Here is a 22,719-nt window from a genome sequence, read left to right on the forward strand (position 1 = left end):
CAGTTATCCCACTATGGGGCTCACACATCAGAGTCTGGGAGTGAGAGCACTTGAGATACGAACAGCCCCGTCTTACCAGGAAATGAAAAGGCTCTCCATGGAAGTGGAAACTGCCCCAGCAGCCCAGGAGGCAGCCCCCGGTTGCCATGACAATAAGCTCTTGGTCTGGCAAACTGAGCTGTCCTGGTTCCTGCATTCCACACGGGTGGAGGGAATGCTGCTGACTCACAGAGTGCCTGTGGGTGTACCCCACTAGTTTGGGATGATGACCATCTAGGTTATCAGGAATGGAGCAGGGAGATGGGGATTAGACTGGCCCCTCTTGGAACCTTCTCCTCTCTCTTATTTCAACCCTTCTAGGAGTATCAGGGAGAAGGGGCAGCAAGCGAGAAGCATGTGGATGATACAAGTCACTTAGGACTTTGAAAAAGAGATACATCTTGAGGCCAATGGTCTGTTTGGGAGCTACTGTGTTGATATTTTCATACTCAAGAGATGATCGATGAGAACGTGAAATAGGAGACTGAGAAAACATGCATGAAAGAGTGAAGCACTAGGGAAGAAGAAAATTTCAAGAGAAAACAGGACGAAACAAGATCAGAGGGATACGGTGGATCACGTTGATTGATTGGTGCATACTGAAGAATCCCTGCATTCCTGGAATAAACCCCACTTGATCATGGTGTATCATCCTTTTAATGTGCTGCTGGGACCTAATGAAACTTCAAAGCTTTTGCACAGCAAAGGAAACCATAAACAAGACCAAAACACAACCCTCAGAATGGGAGAAAATATTTGCAAATGAAGCAACTGACAAAGGATTAATCTCCAAAATTTACAAGCAGCTCATGCAGCTCAATAACTAAAAAACAAACAAGCCAATCCAAAAATGGGCAGAAGACCTAAATAGACATTTCTCCAAAGAAGATATACAGATTGCCAACAAACACATGAAAGGATGCTCAACATCACTAATCATTAGAGAGATGCAAATCAAAACTACAATGAGGTGTCATCTCACACTGGTCAGAATGGCCATCATCAAAACATCTAGAAACAATAAATGCTGGAGAGGGTGTGGAGAAAAGGGAACCCTCTTGCACTGTTGGTGGGAATGGAAATTGATACAGCCACTATGGAGAACAGTATGGAGGTTCCTTAAAAAACTAAAAACAGAACTACTATATGACCCAGCAATCCCACTACTGGGCATATACCCTGAGAAAACCATAATTCAAAAAGAGTCATGTACCAAACTGTTCATTGCAGCTCTATTTACAATAGCCAGGAGGTGGAAGCAACCTAAGTGTCCATCACCGGATGAATGGATAAAGAAGATGTGGCACATATATACAATGGAATATTACTCAGCCATAAAAAGAAATGAAGTTGAGTTATTTGTAGTGAGGTGGATGGACCTAGAGTCTGTCATACAGAATGAAGTAAGTCAGAAAGAGAAAAACAAATACCGTATGCTAACACATATATATGGAATCTAAGAAAAAAAAAAAGGTCATGAAGAACCTAGGGGTAAGATGGGAATAAAGACACAGACTTACTAGAGAATGGACTTGAGGATATGGGGAGGGGGAAGGGTAAGCTGTGACCAAGTGAGAGAGTGGCATGGACATATATACACTACCAAATGTAAAATAGATAGCTAGGGGGAAGCAGCCGCATAGCACAAGGAGATCAGCTCGGTGCTTTGTGACCACCTAGAGGGGTGGGATAGGGAGGGTGGGAGGGAGACGCAAGAGGTAGGGGATATGGGGATATAAGTATATGTAAAGTTGACTCACTGTGTTATAAAGCAGAAACTAACACACCATTGTAAAGCAATTATACTCCAATAAAGATGTTAAAAAAAAAAAAAGATCAGAGGCAAATGAAAACATCTCTTCACATTTGAACTACTTGAGGGAAAGAGAAAAAGAAAATGGTGTCCAGGGAACGGGAAAGGAATGTGAAAGTTATTTAATACATGAGGCGAATTTTTAAGGAAGAAAAGAAAGAACCAGGGTGAAGAAGAGTAAAATGGAGCAGGCATTAAACAATAAAGTAAACACCAAGAGAAAGACAGAGTCCAAACCAACACACGATCTTATAAAAGAAAGAATTCTCTTACAGAATAAAACCTGCCATATCTAAAAGCATTAAACACTACAGAAAATTAGTCTGGAGGACAACAGCCATTAAAAGACAATGAAGAATAGAGCAGCCACATAAAGGAAGTAAGAAAAGACTGCGAGAAGCTATACACGTTATAAAAGAACCTCCATAGAAAGCTAATTCCAAAACGTTATGTGGCAAAATATACACATAATAATGAGTGTGTACATATATATATGTATATGCGGGTATACATATATATCTACACAGACCACACACAGAATTATGTAAAATACACTTCGTTGTATTTCATCTAAGGTGGGTAACATCAAAATGACAGCCATCTATCATTTTGCTGTATCTTCTTACTTTTTAAACCTATCAGAAAGAAAAGAGTAAACATACATTTGCTCTGTTTCATACGTACACAAAAGGTTTGTATTCATCACACAGAAGATTGGGAAGTTCTGCTAGCTGGGTGGTGTAAATAACAGAGAGGAGAGCTTGGGAGTTTTTCAAATTGGGGGAGGGGAATGGAATGGGAATAAACCATACTCCAAAGCACTCAAGATTATAATGTCTCCACTGGTTTTGGTTAGTGGCTTTCTAAGCTCTGGAAAAATCAACATAGTGTTCTGTGAGTGAGTGCATGTGAATGGAACTGTGTGTTACCAAGATGCTTTATTCCCCCTTTCTCTCTACTCTCCCGACCAACACTGATTATTTCCATGCGTGCCCCCATCCAGAAGCCTGGGGCTTCTTCTTCAGCAGTTTTCTCTTCAAAGTTAGAAATTTCTTCTCCATAGAGGTTTTCCTTCTGGGGAGGTGTTCACCCTCCTGGTTCCCCAAATGTGTTCTGGAGTCTCTTTCCTTCACGTAAGATCCACGTTAAAGTTTGGGGTCCAAAGAGTTTTCTTAGAGTTAGAGGCCAAGTCTGGGCCTCTCATTTGTGGAGATAGGAACAAACTTCCCTGGTGGATTGTTTCCCTACAATGAACTAGAATGCAGCCCGAGTCCAGAGTTGGGGCAATTTTATTCACCCATCTCCAAATCATGGCAAGTATGAAATCAAAAACACAAGAGGCTTTTAGTGAATTTCACATCTTTTTTTGGTTTTAGGTACACTCTGGCCTATATTTTCTTGTGTCATTTTCTCTTTTTCTATTATTTCTATCAACAAGGGTTTTTTTGCCTGTTTCTCTTCCCCTCCTAAATTTAAGCCATTAAATTTGTATGCACCCATATCCTGAGACAAGTTACTGCCATAATGTTGAATCTATTTCTTACACCCTCTGGGATTTAATGCTGATTCTTTTAAACGCTGAAAGTTGTCCTTAATTATTCTTTTTTTCCCTTTAAGAAGGCAGAATTGATCACCAGATAGTCAAGTATATAATCTCTCTTTATTACCCAGAAATAGGCAGCTCTGTTGATAGCTGACCTCTGCTCAGTATAGAGTTTAGAATTTCCAACTTGCTTTATCCTGCCTAGAAGTTTATTTTGCTTTGGTACATTTTAATTCCACCAATTCAAGAAGTGGGAGTCCCTGAAGTTTGATCAGAATCTCTCCTCCTATGTCCTAGATCACTCGTGTTGTCGGATCTGGGAGCCTACCTGGGATATTTCTGAGATCTCAACTTGTTAGTCAAGTAACAAAGAAGGGCTAAATTCTCATCCATCATAGAAGGATGACCTTTGGCTTGTTATCATTTTCAGTAGGAAGTAGATGAGCTCCCAAGAAAGGGAAACAAAAGGGGGGCACATCTCACCTATTGAGGACGGTATTCGTTTGAACTACTAGTTGTACTTACTTCCTTCTAAGCAGTACTCTAGCACATAGCCATCTAAACCTGCTGCACCAATATGGTCGGGGGGCCGCCACTTCATTGTGACAGTGGTGTCAGTTACCGAGTCAACAGCCAGAAGAGTAGGTGGGCTGGTTACAGCTTCAGAGATAAAAGAGACAGAAAAAGAAGAAATTATTAAGTGCAGAATTATAGCACAGGAACTGTGATAAAATGAACTAGGATACAAATAAAAAATATACACAGGGACTTCCCTGGTGGCACAGTGATTAAGAATATGCCTGCCAACGTAGGGGACATGGGTTCGAGCCCTGGTCTGGGAATATCCCACATGCTGCTGAGCACCTAAGCCCGTGAGCCACAACTACTGAGCCTGCGCTCTAGAGCCCGCGAGCCACAACTACTGAAGCCCTTGTGCCACAACTACTGAAACCCGCATGCCTAGATCCTGTGCTCTGCAACAAGAGAAGCCACCGCAATAAGAAGCCCGTGCACCGCCAACGAAGAGTAGCCCCTGCTCGCCACAACTAGAGAAAGCCCACGTGCAGCAACGAAGACCCAACACAGCTAAAAATAAGCAAATAAATAAATAAATAATAAAAAATATACACAGAAGCCCCCACGTGTTAATAAAATTCAATGAGACTCCTCGAGCATATGCTGTGTTTACGGCAAAGATCTGCCAGATGTGAAAATTTTTTTATCAACGCTGTCACTTTCCCTCCATTTGGGAGGCTGACATGGGAGTCTGGGAGGCCCAGGAAGTTGAAAAAGTCAAAGTTTGAGATCTAATGACCTAGAGTAAATTTTCCATAACTTTCTAATTTTAAACTGCAAACTCTTTTTTTTTTTTTTTTTTTTTTTTTTTTTTTTTTTTTTTTTTTTGCGTTATGCGGGCCTCTCACTGTTGTGGCCTCTCCCCCCGCGGAGCGCAGGCTCCGGACGCACAGGCTCAGCGGCCATGGCTCACGGGCCCAGCCGCTCTGCGGCATGTGGGATCTTCCCAGACCGGGGCACGAACCCGTGTCCCCTGCATCGGCAGGCGGACTCTCAACCACCGCGCCACCAGGGAAGCCCTAAACTGCAAACTCTTGTACTAAATATTTCTACTGAAAAATCTACTCACTACCAGAAAATAGTGGAGACGTCTTGTCTTCTCTTTCTTTGCCTTTACTGAACTGACATTTTTGGTTCAATAGATAACATTTAAAGTGTGACTATAAAGCAAAGAGACTAGCTTTCAAGTGTGCTTGGTTGAATTGATGTAAATTTGTTTTAGTTAGTGTTTACACCAGGGCGCTGGGTTATACTTTCAGAAGGACAAATGGGGGTAGTCTTGTGTCAATGGGCCCAGCTACATGTTTCCAGTGGGGAGGGGCAAACAGAGCCACCCACAGCTGTCCTTGGAATTCTGGTAATAAATTCCAGGGCCTACATTATGAAGGCATTCAACTCTATTGTGTTGTTTGGAATTTCTTAGAAAATTGCCTCTAACCACCTCTAGTCTCCTACTCGTGTATCACTCTAAGAAGCTTACAGGTCTGCTCCAGTTAGAGGTCAGAAGGAAGCAGTCACAATCCAGGGCAACGATTTTCATGACAAAGACACACCTCTCTTGACTCACCCAATGGAACAAAAGGTTTGGAGGGCATACTGGGCTTGGAGAGGCCAACGGAATTGACGGCAAAGATGCGGACCTCGTAGGCCACACCTTCAATCATCTTCTTGGGCTCAAAGGTTGTTTCTTTGCAGAGATCAAAATTCAGCCTCATCCACCTGGAGCTTTGCTTCTTTTTCCTCTCAATGAAGTAACCTGAAGGGGACACAAAATGGAAACTGAAGTTTTTCCTTGGTCTCCAAAATTAAACTTTGTCAGATATTAGAATGTTCAAAAATGTCCCATATTCTCAGCACTCTAAGTGAAATAGTCATATATGTATTTTTAACCCATCTTATTCCATTGGTTTTTTGAGACAGATTATAAATAATATGGGATATAGATAAAAATCATCATGGGATATAGATAAAAATAATAAGACTAGAAAAAATTAAAATTGTATTAGGAAGAGAAGAGAAAAAATAAACCACAGATATGTAGGCCATAGAAACTTACATAGTCACTCTATTTGAGCAACAGATGTGGCTTTGAGTCCCAGCAATGTAAGAAGGGGAAAATAACCAGTTTTGTGAGTTTCATTATTAGCAAGTAGAAGAAAGTTCCTGTTCCACAGGGGAAGCAAATTCTTCTAAGTATTTAACTCTAGGAGAAATTGCCTCATGTCATAGCCTTATGTCATAGACATAATTCTATGGATCTAGGCATTTACTGACCAGAATAAAATTAGACTTATAGTTGTTTTAAAATTAGATATTGAACAGAAATGTCAAACAAAAAAAGAGGACAGGCAATCAGATGATATTCATCAGAGCTATTTAAATCTCAAGTACTTATAAAGCATCCCCCAATATATTTCAATGTGAATGGATATTTAAAAGTTTTCTTCTAAATGCAGTATTTTAAAATGTGCTTTGTACTAATGTGCATAAAGAGGACACCAACTCCACTGGCAGTTCCACAGATGGACCAACAAGCAGTTACCTAAGATTGGGGACCCTCCATCATAGACAGGAGGGTCCCAGTGCATGATGCACCAATCATCTCCCACATCTGTCACATTCGGTGCCACTGGAGGATCAGGGACATCTGTAGCAAACAAAAAATAGAATAGAATAAAATAAAATAAAATAAAATAAAATTGAGGAAGTGAGAGCACAAAGAAGAATGTTCATTGGAAAATATGTTTTTGGATGATAATCATAGAAGCAAGGTTATTTCTTATTATTTTTCCATGTTTACTGAAGTGCACTGGGTAACTAATTTGGGTACAAGGTCATGCTCCACATGGAATCAGGGAAGGTGAGCCCAATACAAATAAAATAATGATGTCTCCAAATCCTTTAAACTAGTGTCACATTACAGAACGATATGAAACCCAAGACTTTTGTTATTTACCTTGAAAATGGTGACTAAGAAATTATTGCCTAAATGTTGGATGTGATTTTGTTTTTTTGTTTTTTAACCACAGAAGTGAACTTGCAGCAAAACTGAATCAAGGACTAATTACTGCACATTTGACATCACATGTTGTATAAGATGTTGACTGGTAGAAATCCAAGTCAAAAATGGCAAGTTACCATGTCTTATAAATATGGTTCAGTACATAACAAAGTGACCTTAGTTTTGGATCCATTTGAAATATGTTTCTTGGGAATTCCCTGGTGGTCCAGTGGTTAGGATGTTGCACTTCTGCTGCAGGTACGGGCTCGATCCCTGGTAGGGGAACTAAGATCCCACATGCCACATGACGTGGCCAAAAAAAAAAAAAAAAAAAAAAGAGAGAGAGAGAGAGAGAAAAGAAAAAAAAGTAATATGTTTCTTAAGGGAAAGCTAAAGTGGGATGAAGAGATCATGAGACCTTGGACCACCAGTAATCTGCCATACTCATTTCACTTGATTTCAGGATCAGGAAAAATGTACTTAAATGGTCGTCTAAGAACAAAGGCAGATCTTACTCCTCCACAGTGAGTGTGATGTTGGAAATTATTTAGCAATTGTGTGTCAGTGTGTAGAGGGCACTGAAAGGGAGTGTGACCGTGGAGAGCTAATGACAGCAACCCCAAAAGGCTAACCTTAGCTACTCCTCACCGCAACGAGTCCTCTAGGCAAGCAAAGAGACAAGGGAGGAAAGGAAAGGAAAAGGAAGAAAAAGGAAAGAAAAGAGAAAGACATATAAAGAAGTGGCAAAGATAAAAAAAGAAAGGCAGTGATTTATAAAATGCAGCTATACTGTGCGCTTCTTTGTTGGCTACCCAGAAAAGCTGAGAGAACCATGAACTTGCAAAGTCTACTTTGGATCTAGACATGTCAGCCTGATTCTAGAAGTCTGTTGACTCAGAGGTCTTACCCACAACTTTAATTGTGATGGCTGCATGTGCTTCCCCAGCTTCATTTTTCAGATTTATGTGGTAAACACCAGAATCATCTCTTTCTGCTACATCAATAACCAGAGTGGTGGTGTCAGGGTAATTTTCAGCTCTTATCCGGCTACTGCCCTCCGTAATAGCCTACAGAGGAAAGAAATACAATGTGGCATGACCTATGCAAACAACAAGGACACCTCCAGAGTGCCTGGGCACTTAAGCTGGACATGGTGCTAATGCCTGAAATATGTGTTCTTAGTTTAATCCTCCACCAGCTCTAAGGACAAAAGTATTGTTATCCCATTTAATACATGGGAAAAACTGTGGCCCAAGGTTACAGGGCTAAGAAGTGGTAGAACTGGGATTTGACTCCAAAGTTCACTACCCATTAACTCCTTAAAGAGAAAGTTGGAGGACCAAAAATGTAAGTGCAGAAGTGTCATTCTAGGAGAAGAGTTTCTTTGTACATGAAATTAGAAATACTTAAACTCATATCAGAAACTAAATAATGATTTGTTCATTTCTTGGAAATTTAAAAATACTGAAAAGGGTTGAAGAAGGCCACAGTGCCAATTTCCCATACAAGTTGAGTACTGATTTTTCCCTTCCAGTAGGACATGAAAGAATGAACATCTAATTCCCAAAGTAAAGACAGAGTGAAGTTGAGACTTCTATTATATTTTCTTTCTTTTCTCCTTCTTCTCCTTCTCCTTTTCCCCTTCTTATTTTCCTTCATTTCTCGCCTTCCTTCTTCCTGACACAGAAGTTTAAAGCAGCATTACATTTTTCTGATTCCCAGGTCATATCTTCCACGCAATAATAGACAGCCAATATACAAAGAGGAAAAACAGAGAAGGTCAAGGCAATTTAGAAACGGTAATTTGCCACTATTGTCAACTCTACTCTTTTGTGTCTGGATTAGGACTTGTAAGTCTTCAATAACATAAGATTGTGACAATGGTAAGAATACTTGAAATGATTTTCATAATTCTCATTTTATAATAGAACAAACTTTCCTCATTTTAGCCCAATTCTAATCTTAAGATTGTAAAAGATGTTCTGCTTGAAAAGAAAAATAACTTACTTAGGGTGGTGTTATATTATCCTCTTCATATTTCTATCTTTTATTTTGTTTCTTATGCTATAATTTACATAAAGTAAAATTCATAGTTTTAGATATATAATCTATGAATTTTGACAAATTTATGTGAGTGTGTAACCACCCCCATAATCAAGCTACAGACTGTTTCCATCACATCTCACAGTGTCTCCATGCTCCTTGGCATGCAACCCACTAACCCCACATCCTGGTCCCTGGCACCCACTGGTCTATTATTTGCCCCTTTGGTTTCCCCTTTTCCAGAATGTCATATAAATGGAGTCAAACAGTATGTAGTCTTCCGAGTGCATATTTTTAGACTGATCCATGTTGCTGCTTGTATTACTAGTACGTTCCTTTTAATTGTTGAGTAGTTTTCCATTGCATGTTCCACGTGCAGTTGGAATACATTTGTACAACTGGACTTTTGAGTCATTTCCAGGTTTTGACAATTATAAATAAGTGCTATAAACATTCCTATATGAGTTTTTGTGTGGGCATGTATTTCATTTCTTTTGGGTAAATACCTAGGAATAGCCTTGTGGAGTTTTATGGTAAGCTCCTGCTTAACTTTATAAAAAACTACCAAACTGTTTTCCAGAGTGGATGTACCATTTTGCATTCCCACCAGCAATGTATGAGAGTTTAACTGTTCCATATCCTTGCCAGCATTTGGTACTGTCAGGTTTTTTTTTAATGGCTTTTAAAAAATACTCTGTTTTTTGTTCCAGCTTCTTTCACACAGCATTATTTTGAGAGTCATCCAAGTTATTGCAGTACTCCCTTGTATGAATTTCTTACAATTTGTTTATCCATTCACCCACTGATGGAATTTGCATTGTTTTCAGCTTTTGAATATTACAAATAAGGCTACTATGACCATTTGTTCTAGTAGATTTTTTTGCAGATTACATTAGATTTTCTACATCAATGATTATATCATCTGCAAATAAAGACAATTCTACTTCTTCCTTCCCAAAATGGATGTCTTTTACTTCTCTTTCTTGCTTGATTGCCCTGGCTAGAACCTCCAGTACAATGTTGAACAGAAGTGGTGAGAGTGAACATCTTTTCTCTCTTCTTTCTGATCTTAAAGGGAAAGAATTCAACCTTTCACTATTAAGTAGGATTATAGTTGTAGGATTTTTATGGATGTCTTTTATTATGCTGAGGAAGTTCCTTTCACTTCCTAGTTTGCTGAGAGATTTTTACTAGGAATGGATGTTAGATTCTGTCAAATGCTTTTCTGTGTCTATCGAGATGACCACATTTTTCTCTGGTTTGTTAATATGGTGAATTATATTAACTTATTTGAAAATGTTAAACCTACCTTTGCATTCCTGGGATAAGTCCCACGTGGATATAATGTACTGTTCCTTTTATGTATTTTTGGATTTGATTTGCTAAATTCTGTTTAGAATTTTTTCATCTATGTTCAGGAGTGATATTGATTTGTAGTTTTCTCTTCTTGTAATGTCTTTTTCTGGTTTTGCTATAAGGGTAATACTGGCCTTCAAGAATGTGTTGGGGGGGGGCTTTCCCTGGTGGCGCAGTGGTTGAGAGTCTGCCTGCTGATGCAAGGGACACGGGTTCGTGCCCCAGTCCCGGAAGATCCCACATGCCACGCAGCGGCAAGGCCCGTGAGCCATGGCCGCTGAGCCTGCGGGTCCGGAGCCTGCGCTCCGCAATGGGAGAGGCCACAACAGTGAGAGACCCGCGTACCACAAAAAAAAAAAAAAAAGAATGTGTTGGGAAGTATTCCTATCTTCTCTTCTTCAATTTTCTGGATGAGTTTGCATTGAATTTGTATTATTTCTTTCTTAAATGTTTGGTGGAACTAACCAATAAAGCCATCTAGATGTGGAATTTGTTTTTTGAAGAGATTTTAAACTACAAATTTCATTTCTTTCATAGAGATAGGGCTATTCAGTACTGATTTAGTGGTATTTTGCAAATTCTGATATGTGTTGTGTTCATAAATATTTTCTAATTTCCCTTGTAATTTCTTCTTTGATCCATGAGTTACTCTTTTAAAAAGCTACTTAGTTTCTAAATATTTGGAAATTTTCCAAATCTGTTATTGTTTTCTAATTAATTCCACTGTGGTCAGAGAATATACCTTGCATGACCTGAATCCTTTCACATTTACTGAGACTTATTTATGGTCTATTTTGGTAAATCTTCCATGTGCATTTTAAAATAATGCCCAGTCTACTTTGTTCAATGGAGTGTTCTATAAATGTCAACTACATCAAGATGGTTGATAGTATTTCTCAAAACTTGTACATTTTGTTCTATCAGCTATTGAGAAAAGTAGTAAAATCTCTAACGTACCTATTTTTCTTTGTAATTCTATCATCTTGCTAATTGTTTTCTATTTGTCCCATCTGTCCTGTGTCTCTTTTGCTGCCTCCGTTTGGATTCATTAGATATGTTTTTGTGGCTCTATTTTACATCCTGTGTTGGCCTATTAGCTATAACTCTTTATTGTTTTAGTGGTTCCTTTAGGGTTTAGAGTATAGTCTACCTTCATGTGGTATTATGATACTTTACATTTAGCAAAAGAAACTTACAATAGCATATGTCCATTTCACTCCTTTCAATCCTTACTTCCTTTCTCCCCTCTTGGCCTTATGTTTTCATTGTTACAAATTTTACTTACACTTATGTTTGAAGGCCATGGTGCATTGTTATTATTTTTGCTTAAACAACCAAGTAAGTATCTTTTTAAGGAGATTTAAATAATAAGAAAAAAATTCTTATATATTTATCCATGTAGTTATTATTTCTGACCCACTTACTGATAGCTCCTTTGTGAAAATGTTTTCATCTTAGTATCATTTCCTTTTGACTTTAGGACTTCTTTTAACATTTCTTGTAGTGCAAGTCTACTGGAGATGACTTCTTTCAGCTTTTGTATATAAATAATTTTATTTTGCCTTCATTTCTGATAATTATTTCTACTGAGTATAGAATTCTAGGTTGACAGTTTTTCCCCCTTTAAACGTTGCTTCACTGTCTTCTCACTTGCTTTGTTTCCAGAGAGATCAGCTGTCATCTTTGTCTTTGTTCCCACGGGTTTAATGTGACTTTTTCTCTGACTACTTTTAAGATTTTTTCTTAACCACAGGTTTTGAGCAATTTGATTATGATGGGTCTTGGTGTAGATGTCTTTTTTTTTTTTTTTGGTGTAGATGTTTTAATGCTCCTTGTGCTTGGATTTTATTGAGCTTCTTGTATCTGAGATTTTCTAGTTTTTATCAAATTTGGAAAATTTGGGGCCATTTTTTCTCTACATTTTTATGTTCCCCTCTTTGGGGACTCCAATTACACATAGATTTGACTGCTTGAAGTTGTCCCATAGCTCAATAAAGCTTTTTTTTTTCTCCAGAAAATGGAAAAGGAGGAAACACTCTCCAACATTTAAAAAAAAAACAAATTATTTTTTAGAGCAGCTTTGAGTTCCCTGCAAAATTGAATGGAAAAAGTACGAAGAGTTCTCATATAACCCGTCTCCACACACACATAACTTTCCCCACTACTGACATCCCCCACTAGAGTGGGTACACTTGTTATAATTAATGAACCTACATTGACAAATTGCTATCTTTGAAGGTCTATAGTTTACATCAGGGTTCACCCTTGGTGTTGTACATTTTATGGGTTTTGACAAACCTATAATGACACGTATCCATAATTTTAGTATCATATGGAACAGTTTTACTGCACCTAAAACATTTTATACAGGAAGCTGCAGAGTCACACTGGAGCCGGCTCGACTCTACCACTCCAATCTTATTTATTATTTTCCTCCTCACTCACGCTGCCTTGGCCACACTGGCCTTCTTTGTATTCCTCCAACACATTAAGTGCATTCTCTCCTCTTGTTCTTTGCACTTGCATTGACATCAACTGGAAATCTCTTTGCTTTGATCTTCTCAAAATGGTTCCTTGTTGTCATTCATAGAGGCTGTTCTCATGCCCCATGCAGTCATTTACTAATCATATTACCCTGTTTTGTTGTTGTTAAATAATTATTTTATTTTATTTTTGGCTGCATTGGGTTTTCGTTGCTGTGCGCAGGTTTTCTCTAGTTGCGACGAGCGGGGGCTACTCTTCTTTGCGGTGCACGGGCTTCTCATTGTGGTGGCTTCTCTTGTTGAACACAGGCTCTAGGCGCACAGGCTTCAGTAGCTGTGGCATGCAGGCTCAGTAGTTGTGGCTTGCGGGCTCTAGAGAGCAGGCTCAGGAGTTGTGGCACATGGGCTTAGTTGCTTTGTGGCATGTAGGATCTTCCTGGACCAGGGATCGAACCCGTGTCCCCTGCATTGGTAGGTGGATTTTAAACCACTGTGGCACCAGGGAAGTCCCACCCTGTTTTTTGTTTTTTGGTTTTTTTAATTTTCGTAGGACTCATTACTATCCAAAGTGACTTTGTTTATTTATTTATTTAATAATTCATTGTCTATTTCTCTTCCACCCCATTCCCTGACACCCATTAGAAGGAAAGGTAGAACCTCATTCACTGCACATAATAACATTCATATGCATATGCACAGGGTCACATAGTAGGTAGTCAGAAATATGAAAAGCAAATGAATAGATATTATATTTGCCTGAAAATCAGTGATCTTTCTTTATTAAAGGAATTACATCTTTACTGTACATTTATTTCCTGCCTTCTTTCATGTGACTCACAGGAGGCAGGGAGTAGGGTAGGGTGTGTGTGTGGGGGGGGGTGTGGGTGTGGGTGTGTGTGTGTGTGTGGGTGTGTGTGGGGGGGTGTGTGTGTGGGTGTGGGTGTGTGTGGGTGGGTGTGGGGTGTGTGTGTGTGTGTGTGTGTGTGTGTGTGTGTGTGTGTGTGTGACTCAAACAAACCTTATCTGCTCGGCTCCAAATGGCTTTAGGAGGTGGTTCTCCACTGATGGGAATCTCTAGACGAAGCTTGTTTCCTGCAATTACTGTCACTGTATTGTCAGCATCAAGACCATCCAGTATGATCTTGGGAGGATCTGGAATATTAACCGTGGCCTTTGTTATCAGACGGTTATTTCCATGTGATTATCTTGGTTAGTACTTGGCTACTGTTAAACATTGGTAGTAACCAATATTTTATCCAGTCAAAAAGGATATAAGCGGAGTCAAAGTAGTTGGTGCCTGGTACCTTGCAAAACTACTTCATTGCTAAGACCTCTTAAGAATCAACTATTATGATTAGTGATTACTACCAATTCATGTATTTTTCTTTATATATCACATTTTGAATATAATTCCAAGGTAAGCAAAACCAGAAAAACAAGAACACAACTCTGCAATGATTTCTTTTATCTACTCACCAATAACATGAACTCTGGCAGGCAAAGTAACAGAGTAGGCATCTGGTGCAAATACATAATCACCTTCATCCTCAACGACAGCATTGGCTATCACTAATTTGTGGATTCTAAGGAAATGAAAAAACATATTTCTAAGACTTTGCAAAGATTTAGACTGTGTAGGACCCAAACTGAGGAGATACCTGGTTTTATCTTAACTTGTTTAGTGCAGCCTGGAGAGAGACTGAGAATAATGTGATGCCTTAATTATCCTATTTATTGATCCACATTTTTTATTTTGGGCTATATGAAACTATCTCTACAAATACAGCCTGCTTACTATGCAAGAATCTCTTGTGCCTTTTTAAAATCTCATAGCTTAAAAAAGGATAGAAGATAACACCTCACTGATACCATATTTTAAGATTCAAGAAATTACCAAGAATAACCTGACTTTGGCTTTTTATCCAAAACTAAGAGCAACAGTTCTTTTTTTAAAAAAAGTTGAGGTATAGTTGACGTACATTATTATATATTTCATGTATATAACATAGTGATTCACAATTTTTAAAGGTTATACTCCATTTATAGTTATTATAAAGTATTGGCATAAGAGCAATAGTTCTTAACTTTATTGGCATCATGAGCCAGTGAATATCTGATGGACACTATGGCTCCTCAATCTGGAGAAAAACAAGTATTTTTGTACACACAGAATTTGCTTACAATTTCAAAGGATTTAGGGGGGCCCCTGAAGTTCAATCACAGTCTCCTAAAAATCCATGGATCCTAGTTTAAGAACTCTTGTCCTACATCTTTGCTAGATTCTAGGATATTATGCAAATCATCCCCCCCTCAGCAAAAAAAATTGTGGAAAGGTCATATGACACTTACTGGTTAGGGACAGTGAATCCAATTCAACCAGTTCCTGAACTAGAGTTCAGTATCCTCTAAGCTCATGTTTATATGGAAAGACTCGGTCAATGGGTTTTGAAATAACACAGCACCTCACTGTAAGGTACAGGTACAGGATCACAGGTAGGACATGATGTACGACAGAGAAGTCACATATTCTTGCTATTTGAAAGCAAAGAACCGGAAATAGAGCCTCTCCCTATGAGTACTCTCCAAACATTCTTACCAATCATGTAATTTAGGAAGCAGAAGAAGTGAAGATGGGGACCAGCCCTCACATAGGGGCCACCCTAGCTTACTTACCTTCCCCTGTGAACAATCTTTAGATGGTCAGTCTCCTGAATGGGTAGGCCATTTTTAGTCCATTTTCCTGATAAGTTTTCAGATATTTCACACTTCAAGCAGATTTCTTTTCCAAGATTTACAGTCTGATCAGTCAGAGGCGTCAATATCTTCAGAGGTTTTACTGCAGAAATAATAGATGGTTATTAAGTGCCAAATCTAAATTCCAGACAGGCCAAGATGGTGTCATTTCACAATGGTACAGTTTCACTATAATGCTTGTTTTGAAAATGAGAATTTGTTCAATGCAGTTGAAATATTCGGGGACAATTAGAGCATAACACACATTTCACGTTCCATTATGCATGATTTTATTCATGAGAAAGACTAGGTGAATCCAGAAAACGGCACCCAGCTGAACTGAGTCAGGTAGGACCGCACAGAGCACACACATACGCCTCAAACATCTACCAGCTGCTTCAGTTCACCCATGTTAAATGAGCCACATCCATGCACATCTGAGATAACAGCTCTCCATCCAATTTCAAATAACCTCCTTCCACTACTTCACAACAGCTCACAAACTGCAACACTTCTGACACCACTTCCACAAGCAAATTTCAGGTCTTTTTCAAGGTAAAGTGCCATACTTATTGTAGTATTTATTAACCATTTAACATCTGTAAAACTGTACTACTGTTTTTTTCTTATTAGGTTCTTATCATTTTATTAAAAAAATGTGTCCCTGACAAAATTGTTGAGTGTTGTGTCCTTAACCCCACTTACCCCATTAGCCCTATGATTTTAATTGCATGACTTTGTACAGCACAGTAATTTTTAGAAATGCATATGTTACATTATAGCAGGACTGACTGTAATTGCTTTAAATGGATACAAATATCAGATAAGGATCTGCCTATGGTTGAAAAAACTTTTTGATATTACACTACAATGGCCATCATTCCACAAAACATAAGCAGTGTATTGCAATTACTTCCAAATAATTCAATAATCATATGAATTGCAACTGGACTTAGAAAGAAATAAGGAAGCAGGGTTTCTGCTCTGCATGTATTACCGATCTTCTTGTGAAGTTCGCTATTCTAATTTTCATGGCTAATTGGAAGGGACAGACTCTACCATCAAGAGCTGACTACCATTAGGGGGCATTTGGGAAAGGACATGAATTCTTTCACGCCTCTAAAGCATATCGGGGGACTTCCCTGGTGGTTCAGTGGTTAAGACTTTGCCTTCCAATGCAAGGGGTACAGGTTCGATCCCTGGTCAGGGAGCTAAGATCCTACATGTCTCACAGCCAAAAAACCAAAACATAAAAAACAGAAGCAATACTGTAACAAATTCAATAATGAGTTAAAAAAAATGGTCCACGTCAAAAAAAATCTTTTAAAAAATTGTTAAAAAAAATAAAGCATATCGGCAAATTAGCTCTTAGTCTTCTCAATTGAGGCCCATTAGTTAGAGCAACTTCTCAGCCCAAATGTAACTGAAGAATGTTGACTGTTTATTGAAGAGATAGCAAGTTCACCAGACCAAAGGTCACCAAAGGATTAAGCAAACAGTATATCAGGATTTGATATCATATCTAAGTATTTATCATGTATTTATATGGTTTGGGGATTGAAATATTTCTTAACCATTTGGGTAACTTCTCTGGCAGGTGATTTTTATACTTCCTTCCCAATATTGGTATTCTACTATTAAACTGAGTAGTAAGTTCTTAGAGTCCCTGACTGATATGACATAGACACTCAGCTGGAATGGAATCTAATTTTACATATTTAAAATTGCCACAAGTAGAAGTCAAATAGATTGAAACTCTCCTAAAACTGAATTAACAAACACAAGACACTAGTAAAACAGCTTGGAAGACATCCAAGGAAGTCTTACTTACAGTCAATGGTAAGTTTAGCAGCTGACTGTCCTCCTGTTGTCATTACAGAATATTCTGCAGTATCAGCCTTTGTTGCTTCGTCTATGACCAAAATGTGTCTTTTGCCATCAACTTTAATGTAGTGTCTTGATCTTGGACCAGGGATGATTTCCTCACCATTCTTAAACCTGAGTTAAAATAGATTATAAAAAAAAGTTTTATAAAAGACCCTTCAGGGACTTCCCTGGTGGCGCAGTGGTTAAGAATCCGCCTGCCAATGCAGGGGACACGGGTTCGAGCCTTGGTCCGGGAAGATCCCACATGCCGCGGAGCAGCTACGCCTGTGCACTACAACTACTGAGCCTGTGCTCTAGAGCCCACGCACCACAACTACTAAAGCCCGCACGCCCAGAGCCCACGCTCCGCAACAAGAGAAGCCACTGCAAGGAGAAGCCTGTGCACTGCAACGAAGAGTAGCCCCGGCTTGCCACAACTAGAGAAAGCCTGCGCGCAGCAATGAAGACCCAATGCAGCCAAAAATAAATTAAAAAAAAAAAAAAGACCCTTCAGGATACAGATACCAGACACTCAAGAACTTTTTGTTGAATTAAAGAATGTTTCGGGCTTCCCTGGCGGTGCAGTGGTTGAGAGTCCGCCTGCTGATGCAGGGGACACGGGTTCATGCCCCGGTCTGGGAGTATCCCACATGCCGCGGAGCGGCTGGGCCCATGAGCCATGGCTGCTGAGCCTGCGCGTCCGGAGCCTGTGCTCCACAACAGGAGAGGCCACAACAGTGAGAGGCCCGCGTACCACAAAAAAAAAAAAAAAAAAGAATGTATGGATCAATGTATCAATAGATTAATATCGTGACAAGTATTGTCTGAAAAATGACATTAAAAACATAAGCCCACTCTTTCCATTTAAGATCAATCAGATAAAGATGCTAACAGTGGATATTACCTACGTTTAGGCTCTTGACGCACACTAGTAAGAATATCATCTTAATACACTTTAAAGACACTTGTGATTCTAGATTAGAATGAACAATCTATTCTGTACCAATTACTAGAGATTCCTGCTGCATAATTAATTTACTCTGTTTCTCAATTAAGATTTTAAGATTCCGAATCGTCTAGTCTTTAATTTTGAGGTTACTCACAGAGAACTTGAGAAAACACTTCCCATCTGACCCCAAAACTACGCTTTTTATTTTTAAGAAATGTTAAAGTAATTGGTAAATCTCAGTCTAAAGTATTTTTCTGAGATGCTGTAACAATAAAGTTACTAGAAATAACATGAAAAAAGTATATTTTCTTTTTCTTTTTTTTTTTTTGAAAAAAGTATACTTTCCATGTAACTTGCCAGTATGGCATAGTGAGAGTAAGCATGGTATAGAGCACCGGTGGGCTTTGGAGTCAAATAGACCTGGAGAACCTTGAGCCATCCATTTATTAGTAAGTGCCTATTTCCCTATATCCTTACCAATATAGAATTCTGGATCTTTTTTCAGTTTTCTGTTTCACAGGTGAAAAAAACCCCCAGTATCTTAGTATAGTTTTAGTTAAAACTTCTTCTAACATGAATGAGGTTGAGATCCTTTGCATATCTGTAAATGCAATTTCCTGTTCTCCAAACTATGAAGGTAGTTTTTTTGTCTATTAAAAATGGACAGGGACTTCCCTCGTGGTGCAGTGGTTAAGAATCCGCCTGCCAATGCAGGGGACATGGGTCCGAGCCCTGGTCCAGGAAGATCCCACATGCCGCGGAGCAACCAAGCCCGTGCGCCACAACTACTGAGGCTGCGCTCTAGAGCCTGTGAGCCACAACTACTGAGCCTGCGCTCTAGAGCCCGCGAGCCACAACTACTGAGCCTGCGAGCCACAACTACTGAAGCCTGCGCGCCTAGAGCCCGTGCTCCTCAGCAAAAGAAGCCACCTTCATGAGAAGCCCGCACACCGCAATGAAGAGTAGCTCCCGCTCGCCGCAACTAGAGAAAGCCTGCGTGCAGCAACAAAGACCCAACACAGCCAAAAAAAAAAAAAAAAAAGGACAAACTTCAGGAAAGCTATTTACCATTTTACATGGGCATCATCTTCAGACACCTCACATTCTAATTCCACTCTGTCCCCACAGTATGCTCTTCTATCTTCCAGCTGTTTGGTTACTATAACTGGAGGCTCTAGTGTGAAAAAAAAGGAAGATCATAATCATTAAATGTCCAAAAACCTGCCTTGTGACCCTGGGTTTGTTCACAGATGAAAAACCAACAATAAGAAAGTATCATCCATCATAGAGCCATGGTTAGATGGTGGTAGGTAGTAGGTAGGTTTTTTATGATTTTTTCATGGCAAAATAAATAGCTGGCAACCCTGGGTAAGTTTTTCCAATTTTCTAAGAACTCTTCAAATCAAATAAATTATTGTTTTAGAGAGCAGACACATTGTATCAGATATCCTTCTTTTGGCAAATAAGATACCAGATGGTAGGCATTTCTGGGGAAGGAGAACCTGTAACACTAAAATTCTCTACTTCTGGTTCTAGACGGATGATAGAGATTGCAGAATTGTCTTTAAAAAATTTTTTTTAATTGAAGTATAGTTGATGTTCAAGATTACAGAGCTGCCTTAATCATAGGTCCTCATAAAGAAAATAAGTGATTCATGGCTTCATTGACACCCTCCAGCTTTTCACAATGTCTTAGTAAATGATGGTCTTCAGTGATCTCAGTGCCAACGATTGATGCCCTTTACTAATGAAGCTGTTTCAAGGGAAATCTATTTGTGATCAGCTGAGTGTGTGAAATGGTTATCCAGTAGACTTTACTGGGTTTCAGAAGTTATCACGAGAACAATTATATGGCAAAATACTGCTTGCTTGAGCCAAAACTACAAGGCATTTTTACTCAGCAGTTTTTTTCTCCCTTTGGCTTTTCTAGTCTTCAACGAACCTGAAGATTAATTGGGATACACAATAACTGCCAGTACAGAGAGGCTTTAATCCAGAGCCAATCTAACACCCAAGATAAACCATCTCTAGAGGTACTACCATCTCTGCTCTGGAGCTCAAAAGCTCACTTCATCATTTCCATTTTGATTATTACCCCTGAGAGAAGGAGGGCTATTGGCTCTTGACGGCTACAGTAAGAAATTTCACTTTACCTCTCACAAAGAGCTCAGTGGAGCATTTGTCATCACCAGCTGTCACATAATACTCTGAATCATCTGTTAGCACACAGTTATTGATAAACATGATTCTTTCGCATCCTTTATGTTCAAAGATGTATCTGTTTTAAACAGAAGGAAGATAAACAGAGTCCGTGAACTTCATTTTATTCTTTTCTTTATTGCCAGCAAATTTGGCTTATAATTCAGTAATATTTGAAAGTCAGAAACAGTAATTTTGATCTGCAATTTATGTAGCCATGTCTTACATAGTTTAATAAACATCAAACATGAAACCAATTTCTATCTTTATAACATGTAATGTAACACATATGCATATTTACACATAATACTTAATTTGTCATTTTCTTTTATGTATGTTTTTCATTTCAAATATAAATCAGTACTCACATATTTGCCAATGAACCTATTGTTGGAAAATAGGGTTGGCTAAGATTTTTCACTCTGTACATTTTTAAAAGTGAGCAATTCATCTACTTTATAGAGGGACAGAGATGACCTTTTTCATTGATTCACTGATTTCACTCCTTGCTAGCCCAGTGAGACAGATTTTGTTGGGTGAATAAATGATTATACAATTTAAGCAATAATATGAACTTAATCATTAACATAGGTGGTAAATTCTATAGAATGTGATATTCTCTTAAATGAGCTTAAGAACTAGTGTTATTATATCATAGTTATCATCTACTAAGAAAGAAGTTGAGTGTTTGGAAACAAAAACCTGAAATCTAAGGAGATTGCAAAATTTGATTATCTGTGACCTAGATTATGAATGGATATATTAGGGCATCATAACAGACTAAAGAAAAAGTTCTCATTTGGGAAATTCTCAACTTGAAGACTTCAAGAACAAAACACTAAGCAACATTTTTCTAGATAAAGATAACCAAGTAAAATTATGTTTTTGGTAAATTCAGGCTGCCTTCAAGAGATTTTTACCAGATATAAACATTATTATCACAAAGTCACTCCGAGAGCATGACCACATTAAGAAATTGGAATCCACCTAATTGTACCACAGAAGTGACATATATTCAGGATTAAAGTCTTTTATAAATATGCACGTGGCTCCTGTTAAGTTAAAAAATATATATTGAAGTTGAAAATCTCTCAGACTGAGAAGGATCTCTGTAAAGTAGTTTCATAATAGACTAGCGATACCATCAGATATCAGGGAATAGTCTGTTTCCTTCATTTGGGAAAGGGCCATAAAACAATAAAACACAGGCTTTAGATGCTACTCTGGAAAAACAAAAGTTATCTAATTATAAGGTGTGATTCCCAGCTGGTATATCAAATATAGATTTCAATTTTTTTCAAAATTTGATTTTAAAAAAACTGGGAGAAGTTTGGCAATGCTCTGAAGTAATCACATATAACCTACAGTGACACAAATCCATAGTTAGGAATCACTTGAAATAGTTTGTATAGAATTAAAACATAGAACAGGGGGCCTCCCTGGTGGCGCAGTGGTTGAGAGTCCGCCTGCCGATGCAGGGGATACAGGTTCGTGCCCCGGTCTGGGAGGATCCCATATGCCGCGGAGCAGCTGGGCCCGTGAGCCATGGCCGCTGAGCCTGCGCGTCCGGAGCCTGTGCTCCGCAACGGGAGAGGCCACGACAGTGAGAGGCCCGCATACCGCAAAAAAAAACAAAAAAAACAAAAAAAACCCATAGAACAGGGTTTAATTTATATAGTACTATAATTTTGATGATTCCAAAATACATGAAAAGTTTTTGCTGTCCCTCTATATGATTTTGTATCATACAGGTATAACTAAAAAGTGCTTCTAGGCATAGAAAATTAAGTCAAATTACTCTTTGATTTGCATAGTTACCACTGATTATTCACAAATTCCACTTACTTTGTACTGGGTCGAATTTCTTGACCATTTTTATACCATTTCACCTCCAACTTTGGATCCGCCAGTTCCACAGCAAATCTTACCCTGCCTCCTTTATCAACCTGATATGCAGGATCGAGAATTTTTGCAAAAGCTGTAAGAGAGAAGAAGCAAAACTATGTTCACATGCATATGCTATGAATTTAAATAGTCAATATATGTATGAGAACCTAAAGCTAAATAAAAAATTGAGACTGAAGAAGAATTAGGAACCTTCCAACTTATCCTGTATAT

At 38.7% G+C, this 22,719-nt stretch overlaps 1 protein-coding gene across 1 annotated transcript in view; it reads right to left on the reverse strand.

Annotated features, from left to right (window-relative positions):
- Nucleotides 1-22,719, reverse strand: part of MYBPC1 (myosin binding protein C1) — a gene marked incomplete at both ends in the record, with an annotated part of 98,097 nt that overhangs the window by 22,985 nt on the left and 52,393 nt on the right. The window contains 11 exons of the mRNA XM_081249467.1: nucleotides 3,921-4,055; nucleotides 5,539-5,727; nucleotides 6,514-6,618; nucleotides 7,880-8,039; nucleotides 13,873-14,006; nucleotides 14,331-14,437; nucleotides 15,528-15,690; nucleotides 17,419-17,585; nucleotides 19,471-19,576; nucleotides 20,556-20,680; nucleotides 22,447-22,579. Of these exons, the coding sequence (XP_081105593.1) occupies nucleotides 3,921-4,055; nucleotides 5,539-5,727; nucleotides 6,514-6,618; nucleotides 7,880-8,039; nucleotides 13,873-14,006; nucleotides 14,331-14,437; nucleotides 15,528-15,690; nucleotides 17,419-17,585; nucleotides 19,471-19,576; nucleotides 20,556-20,680; nucleotides 22,447-22,579 (1,524 nt within the window). The remainder of the gene's footprint in view (nucleotides 1-3,920; nucleotides 4,056-5,538; nucleotides 5,728-6,513; nucleotides 6,619-7,879; nucleotides 8,040-13,872; nucleotides 14,007-14,330; nucleotides 14,438-15,527; nucleotides 15,691-17,418; nucleotides 17,586-19,470; nucleotides 19,577-20,555; nucleotides 20,681-22,446; nucleotides 22,580-22,719) is intronic.

This window comes from Mesoplodon bidens, assembly GCF_964165515.1.
Source record: "Mesoplodon bidens genome assembly, chromosome: 11".
In the NCBI taxonomy this organism is placed as follows: Eukaryota; Metazoa; Chordata; class Mammalia; order Artiodactyla; family Ziphiidae; genus Mesoplodon; species Mesoplodon bidens.